Source organism: Perognathus longimembris, chromosome 17 (assembly GCF_023159225.1).
Source record: "Perognathus longimembris pacificus isolate PPM17 chromosome 17, ASM2315922v1, whole genome shotgun sequence".
NCBI classification, from domain to species: domain Eukaryota; kingdom Metazoa; phylum Chordata; class Mammalia; order Rodentia; family Heteromyidae; genus Perognathus; species Perognathus longimembris.
This window is the reverse complement of record NC_063177.1, coordinates 50,597,588-50,605,583: the sequence shown is the minus strand read 5'-3', so window position 1 is coordinate 50,605,583 and position 7,996 is coordinate 50,597,588. Positions and strand designations below refer to the sequence as shown.

The 7,996-nt window shown below is 54.2% G+C and overlaps 1 protein-coding gene across 2 annotated transcripts in view; it reads left to right on the top strand.

Moving 5' to 3' along the window:
• Positions 1-1,204: 1,204 nt before the first annotated feature.
• Slc39a11 (solute carrier family 39 member 11) overlaps positions 1,205-7,996 on the top strand; it is a 246,500-nt gene continuing 239,708 nt past the window's right edge. For both annotated transcript variants that reach the window (XM_048366585.1, XM_048366584.1), the window contains exons 1-3: positions 1,205-1,316; positions 6,014-6,132; positions 7,572-7,610. In XM_048366585.1, coding sequence (XP_048222542.1) covers positions 6,025-6,132; positions 7,572-7,610 — 147 coding nt within the window. In that variant the 5' untranslated portion in view covers positions 1,205-1,316; positions 6,014-6,024. The remainder of the gene's footprint in view (positions 1,317-6,013; positions 6,133-7,571; positions 7,611-7,996) is intronic.

Here is a 7,996-nt window from a genome sequence, read left to right as displayed (position 1 = left end):
CTAAGCATGAGGTCTTCTGTTTGAGTTGCTATCTGTCACAGGTCCCCAAGGTTTTCTGAAAATGTGGCAAGATTACAAATCTTCACCGATTACAGTGACTTTTGGTAGAATACCATGTATGAAGTCTCAAATTCTGTACTATTATTATTTTCGCTGAGAATTGAACCCAGGTCCTCACAGATGCTAGGCAGGAACTTCACCACTCTACTAAAGCCCCAGGCCCATAAAACAGTGGTAAAGACCTACCATGAGAACGACGTGTGTGTGTGTGTGTGTGTGTGTGCACCCTAGGGCTTGACCTCAGGCCCAGGCACTGTCCCTGAGCTTCTGTACTCAAGGCTAGTGCTCTAATCACCTCCGGCTTTTTTTTTTTTGGTTGTTAATTGGAGCTAAGAGTCTCACAGACTTTCCTGCCCAGGCTGGCTTTGGACCGCCATCCTCCGATCTCAGCCTCCCGAGTGGCTAGGATCACAGGCGTGAGAGCCCTCAGGGCCTGGCTACTGGGCACATTTTTCCCTGGTTGGTTTGCTTTAAGCCTTGGCATTCTGACTGGTTTCCCTGTAGTCTCGCCTTCATCGTCACTGTCACGGTTGAGCTGCGGGCCGGTGGCTCTGTCCTGACAGTGCAGACCTGCGGCCAGGCTCTGGTGCCCGCCAGCCCCGGTTCTCGCCCCGGGCTTCCGTGGTAGACAGGTGCGGGCTCGGGACGGCTGCTCCTCCTGGGGCCCGGGTTTCTCCGGATGATGCCGAGGGTGGTGATCCGCGAGATGGCTCCTTCTCTCCGGCCGTCAGTCACTTGGAGAGCCGGCCGACTGGTGTCCGGGGCTTGCTTTGTCCAGGGTAGCCATCTACTCTGTCTTCCTACCTGGAACACAGGCGTGCACCCACCAAACTCGGCTTGAGATGAGGAGTTGGGGGTGTGGTGGGGAGGTGGCCTCGAACCCGGGTCCTCCCCAGCTGGGCCTCTGAGATCAGGCGTAGCCACCCGGAGCCCCCCCCCCCCGCCCACCCCCGGCTCTGGTCCTCAGGACTTTGTTCTGCCCGCCCCGCCTGATCCCGGGGCCGCTGTGAGCTGTGAATCCGAGGATTGATGGAGTCTCCCGGCGGCGGGGGGGCGGGGCCTGCGGCGGGCGGGAACGCGCGGGGGGCGGGGCCTGCGGCGGCCGCGAACGCGCGGGGGGGCGGGGCCTGCGGCGGCCGCGAACGCGCGGGGGGGCGGGGCCGGGGCCGGCCACGTGTGCGCGGGAAGCAGGAAGTGGCGGCGCAGCGGAGCCGGTGGGGCCCATGGAAGCGGACGGGGGCGGTCGGGGCGCCCTCGTGAGTCGGCTTTTCCTCCCCTCCGCGCGGGGCCCCGCAGTACAAGAGCGTGGGCCCCGGAGCTGGAGGGGCGCCCCGGGGCCGGAGGGGCCGGGGAGCCCCCGGGAGGCACTGCGGGCGGCCGGGGCGCGAAGGGGCTTCCTTCCTCCCTCCCCCCTCGTGAGGTCCGGGAGGGGGGGGCGGCCAGGACGCGCGGGCCTCCCGCCTCCTCCTGCGTCCTCCCGGTGGGGTGGGGGCCCGGGGTCCCCGGGGAGCCGAGGCGGCTCATCGAGGCCCCTCCCACTCCCTGCAGGACTCACCTGGGAATCTGGTTAGACCTGCAGCGGGGCCGGGTGAGGCCCGGGATGGTGCCTTGGGTCTGCAACTCCGAGTAGCCGGGTGCTAGAGGACTTGTCCGCTCTTATCCTCCAGCCCGACTGGCCCACACCCGGGTCCTCCTGGCTTCCACTCTGGGGGTCCGGCCTTGTGTGCGTGCTTGCACACGTGTGCCTGTGTAGTCTTATTGAGCCCCTGGCAGTACCCCACCCCACCCCGCAACACACCGGTGCCTCATCTTCCAAGCTGACTCTTGGAAGGGGGAGCAACAGGTTTCAAGGAAGGGCAAAGAAAAAAACAAATGTCTCCTTAGGTAGGATCATCTCCTCGTGGGGCTGCTGTAGTAGCAGACAGTGCACGTGGGCGGGGGTCGGGGTGTTGTTGCCTTCCATTTATTTTTATTCTATTTTTGTGTTGGTACTGGGGCTTGGATTCAGGGCCTTTCATTCTTGCCTGCCTTTCCCACCCATGGCTGGCAAACTACCACTTGAATCACACCTCCACTTCCAGCTTTTTGCTGGCAATAGTTCATAATATAGTATTTCCATAGTTTGTCTTGCCCGAGCTGGCTTTGAACCTCAGATCCTCACATGTCACCCTCCCCGGGCAAGCTAGCTTATCAGTGTGAACCACTGGTCTGAGGTGATGCTGGACTTTGAGTTCGCTAGCTTGCTAGGCGAGCGCTCTACCACTTGAGTCACACCTCCAGCCTTGCTCTTTTGGAGATGGAGTTTCATGGACTTTTTATGCCCCAGCTGGCTTCCAACAGGGATCTGGACTCATTTCCTGAGGACCTAGGGTGGCAGGCACGAGTTGCTGGTGTCCAGCTTGATGTTGGCTTTTTTTTTTTTTTTAAGGATCCTTTCTTGTGCTAACTCATAGTGGTTTATGATATTGATGTCCAGCCTGGGAGGAAGTCTGTGTCCCATTGTGTGAGCAAGCCGCTTGGGCGGTGCAGTGGCAGGTGACTTCCTGGTCTCCCCGTTGGGAACACCTTTTGTTGTCCCGGGCCTCTTCCGCATCCTTGCCAGTCCTCTGCAGGGCCCCACTCACTTGGCAGCTCTCAGTCTGGTAGAAGTTGGTTCCGTGTAAGTCAGGCGCTTCCCACTTTTCCTACAGGAAAGACTCCCCCACAGGAATGGAGGAGAGTCTGATGAAGAAGTCTGGGGTGTCCTCTGAGATTCCACACTTGTAAGAAGCTCCCAAGGGGCACTTGTGCTGCTGGGTTCTTGGACCGTCATCAAACAACAGATGGAAGGGACTTCTCTGAGGGGCGCTGGCTTGCATTTCCTCTGATAAATGCTGCTCCTCTGGGAGAGACGGGATGTGGCCTTCCTCTTGCTCTGTGTCCCTTTCTCAGAGGCTCATTTATTATCGGGGAGTTGTCCTATCTCAGTAGGAACGCGGGAGGGCTTCCTTCTGCCTCTGGCCCACAAAATCCACTTTGACTTTGGCTCTGTTGGTTCTTTTCTGTAGCTGTCAAAGGCACATTGGAAGGAACAATAGGTGTTTGTATTCTGACCTGTCTTAGGTGGTGAGTACTCAGAGGATGATAGCTCTGTGCCTGTCTTTGGAAATGTTGGAGATTTTATCTGCGGGCAGCTAGATGTAGGTGATCTGTGTAATGTTCCAGATGTTTTCATTTTTATATATATTTGGCAGTAATGGGGTTTGAGGTCAGGGCATTGTGCTTGCTACACTGGTGTTCTACCACCGCGCCACACCTTTAGCTCTGTTTTTTCCTCAGTTGTTAATTTTGTACCTGTACTGTGGCCTGCACTCAGGGCATGAGTGCTGTCCCTGACCTTTTTTTTGCTTAAGGCTGGTGCTCTACTACTCGAGCCACAGCTCCACTTTGGAGTTTTTTTGCTGGTTAGGTGGGGTAAGAGTCTTAACAAACTTGTCTGCCTAGGTTGGCTTTGAACTGTGATCATCAGCTTCCTGAATAGCTAGGATTATAGGTTTGAGCCACTGGCACCTGGTTCCTTGGTTATTTTGAAGATGAAATCTTACTTCCTGCTCAGGCTTCTCCTTGAGCCACCATCCGCCTAATTTAGGCCTCCTGTTGTTGCTGGGTTCATAGGCTTGTGCCATTATATCCAGCTTCTTCTGTTGAAGTGAAATCTTGTGACTTTTTCTGACTGGAATCATGATTCCCTCAATTGTAGCTTCCCACGTATCTGGAGATGACAGATATGTGCTACTACACCCAGCTGTGGGTTGAGAAGGAGTCTTGAGAACCATGATCCTTCCATTCTCTGCCTCTGATATAGCTAGGATTACAGGTATGAGCCACCAGCACCTGGTCAGATATCTTAGTTTAAAAGCAAACAAAGTCCACTCCTTTAGTATGGCTTGCCATGGTGCTGGCTGCTTCTAAAAAATGATCTGGTTTTCATTAATTGGTATTGAGACTGTGCTGGGCTGTGTTTAGACTATGGGGACCACATTCTAAGTCCATAACTTGCTCTTTTTCCCAGTTTTCCTAGCACTGATGCTGAGCAGGGCCTCATCCGGATGCACCCACAGTCTTTCCTAGGTTTGAACCTGGCTGTGTTGCTAGGCTCCATGGCCTAGGCCCTGTCTTCCTGCTCTGGATTCATTCAGTGTCAGGAGAGGGGGTGCCTTTGCTCTGGATCTGCAGGCCCAGGGCTTCTGGCAGAACTGAGCCATGTGGGGTCAGGTCCAGCCCTGTGGATGCTGAAGGCCAAGGGGAAGCTGAATGAGGCCTTTGAGTTGAAGGCTTGCAGCCCAGTGTTTGTGTACCAGAGCACAGGGCTGCTCAACAAATGGTTTTTCTCTGCTATGGAACTTTCCACAGGGAGAGGTGTGACTTGCTATGATTTCAGAGCTAGGCCTTTCATCATGTTAAAGTCTGGAGGAGATTCTCTGGGCTTAGACAAGAGGGAAGGGCACGTACCTTTCTTTTCTTGGTGGGCAGTGGCTTTAGGTCAGCTTCAGCACAGTTGAGAGGCTGCATTGGCCAGGGACACTGCAATTCATGGGTCTGTTTCCTTGTCCTCACCTGTCCTGCCCAGGTAAGCTGGCTCCTTCAGAGTCAGCAAAGCCCCATTTGCCAGGAATGCCGGCTGTGGAAAAGCATCACCTCTGGTTTCATGCTACAGACTAGAAAAGATGAGGGAGCCAGGCCACACCAGAGCCGCAGAGGTGTGTGTGTGTGCAGATGGGAGGGGCAGAGGAAAACCTTCCTCCACACGCTGGCATCAGGAGGGCCACACAGGATGCTCTGGCTTCTGGTGCTGGAGCCACGGAAGGAAGGAGTCCCAGATGGAAGCGCATGAGCGGAGACTCGGGGTAGGACAGGCCGGAGCATGGTGAAGGTGTCACAGAATTAAGCTGCGGTATGGTACCTGGGCGAGGGACAGTGTAGACTCAGGCTCCAAGAGCCCCTAGAGAGATGGAAGGCAGAACTTACCCTGTAGCTGGCCAGGGATTGCTGAGGGGTGATTGGAGGAGGTTTAAAGGGGAATTAGGGCCTGTCATCTGTATCTGCAGGAGATTGGGAATAACTGACAGGCAGGGGCAGGTAGGACACGTGGTTGTGATAGGTCTTCTGAAACCCCCTTTCTTCCTCCAGGTTACACAATCTATATTCTCGAGCTTTTTTTTTTTTTTAAATATACTGTTTATTTTCATTTTTGCTGCAGGTCCTGGGGCTTGAGCTCATTGCTTCATGCTCTTGCTGGGCTTTTTTCTTCCTGGCTGGCTCATTGCCATTTGAGTCACACCTTCAGTCCAGCCCTTTTGCTTGTTAATTGGAGATAAGCGTTCCACAGACTTTTGTTTAGGTTGTCTCTGAACCGCAGTCCTCAGATGGCATCCTCCTGAGCAGCTAGGACGACAGATGTGAGCCACTGGTGCCTGGCTGAGCTTTCTTTAGGAATTACTTTTCAACATAGCAAACCTCTTATGAGGCCTCAGTGCGCTTACCCCCTCTCGTGTCAGGACTGGGGCTTGAACTCGGCCTCTCGCTCTTGCTTGAGTCTCACCTCTACTTCTGGGTTTTTGCTGGTTACTTGGAGATAAGAGTTTGATTCAGTTTTCTGCCACTAGTGGCTTTGAACTGCAATCCTCAGATCTCGACCTCCTGAGTAGCTGCGATTGAAGGCTTGAGCCACCAGTGCCTGGCCTTCTGTGGCCTCTCTTTAGGGGTCCTGTATCTCCTTTCAGAGTTAGGTGACTTCTAGTGCCCAGGAAACCTGAATGGGGAAGTTAGGTAGTGGTTAAGGGACCGTAGCCTGGCGTGGTAGGCATACAAACTGCCAACCCAGATGAAAGCCAAGCCAGGCAGGGGGGCTGGGACACGTGTGTGCCACAGAAAGGGCCCTCGGATGGCTGACCCCTGCCTCTTCTGTCCACAGCTGTGTCAAGCATGCTTCAAGGGTACAGCCCAGTGTTCCAGGCCTTACTGGGGACCTTATTCACCTGGGCTCTGACAGCAGCTGGAGCGGCTCTCGTCTTCATATTCTCTTCTGGACAGGTGAGGAACTCGTGGCTTTCCTTGGGTTGTGGAAGTTCTTGGGGGACCCTCTCACATGCTGTGAAGCCAGCCCCCCTCTGTGTAGCCCTCCCTGTCCCTGGCCACGCTCGCAGGTGGTGGTGGTGGTGGTCAGGTTTGTCCTTGTGGTGCCTGCTTGCTAACACGGGCTTTGAATGGGCTTCTGTCCCTCACCTGCCTCCTGCAACCCCACTCCAGCCTGTGGCGGGAGGATCCAGCAAGGCAGCCTCCTCTAGCTCACTGCTTTGTTTCTTGCTTTCTTATAATTTCTTCAGGCCGGAAGTGGCTGTGTTCCTGACAAGGCCATGGAGGAGGGGAAGGATTTGCTTCCTTTCCCTTCTACCCAGCTCTGTGGCTTTTCATCCATTGGATGAGTACAGACCAGCCCACCTCCCTGTCCCCCTGACGGCCCCTTCGCTAACCACCCCCGCATCCTTCTTGTATTCCATTCATACTCCCAGTCCCTCAGTCCCTATGGACCCCTCTGTACCCCTCTATCCCTCACATCTCTCCCTCTACACCCCACACTCCCAACCCCCTCCACCCCCCGCACCCTTATACACAATCCACATTCACCTATGCCTGAAATTCTGCTCTCCCCAACCCTAGCTCCCCCTGTCCCCAGTCCCTGCTTTATTCAGCCTGCACCTGTAGAACTCTTAGGGATGGCATGGGAGTAACTGACTTTGATCTATTTTGACCCACGGAGGAGTGAGGGATCTGAGAAGGAAAACAGGAAGTTGACAAGTCAGGCATCCGCATAAGAGAACCGTCCTGCAGATGTCAGTCTGGGCCGCATGAGAGCCTGCCTCCTCACACTGCCTGCCTCCTCACCTCGTGGAGGAGGTTAGGACTAGCCAACCCATCAGTTCAAACTACACAGCCTGGGATCTTGGGGGGCGGGGGTGGGGGGTTGGAGCAGGAATGTCATATACACAGTGCCCATTGACGTCACATTCACAGAGAAAGACGGGATGAAGGTTGTCTGGGGCAGGAAGATGGGGAGAGGATGATAAATTGTTCTTGACTGGGTGTAGAGAAGAGTAGTAGTGCACATGGCTGGCCCATTTCACTACTATAATGTCCTTCAGGTCACTCATGTTGTCCTTTCTGCCACAATTTCCTTCGTTTTTTAATGCTGAGAATGTTCCATTGTATGTACGTTTCACATTTCTCTGTTCTTGTACAGATTGACACTAAAACAATTGTGCGTGTGTGTGTGTGTGTGTGTGTGTGTGTGTGTGTGTGTGTGCTGGTGCTGGGACTAGAATGTGGGGCCTGGAGACTGTCCCTGAGCTTTCTCTACTTAAGGCTGGCACTCTATTACTTGAGCCACAGCTCCACCTCCAGCATTTTTGGTGGTTGACTGGACCCCTCCTTTTGTCCCTAGAAAATTGAAACGTCAATCTTTTCCTTTCCAGAGGCGGATCCTAGATGGAAGTCTCGGCTTTGCTGCAGGGGTGAGTTGCATGTAGCAGGGGAAATGTGGTTGGAGATATGTTTATTGTAGCCTTTCTCTGTCATGGGCCATTACCAGTTTGTCTCCTCACGGTGTAGATGCATCCAGTTCTTTCTCTAAGTGCTAATGCCCCGCCTTCCTGTCCCTAGTCATACTTATTTCCCAGCTGATTGATACCCCTGCCTGAAGGAGTGCTGCTTGGCAGCCACCTAAAGACTTGGAAATTAGATAATATTTAGGAAGGGCCTGGTATGCACCTGGCCTGATGCATAGTCAGGACTAATTAAATGCCCACTTGCTTCTCCTTCCTCTATTAAGGATGCATTATTACAGATACGTTGTACCTGGGTTTTAACCCAGCAGCTTGCTTGCTTAGCTGGTTGTAAT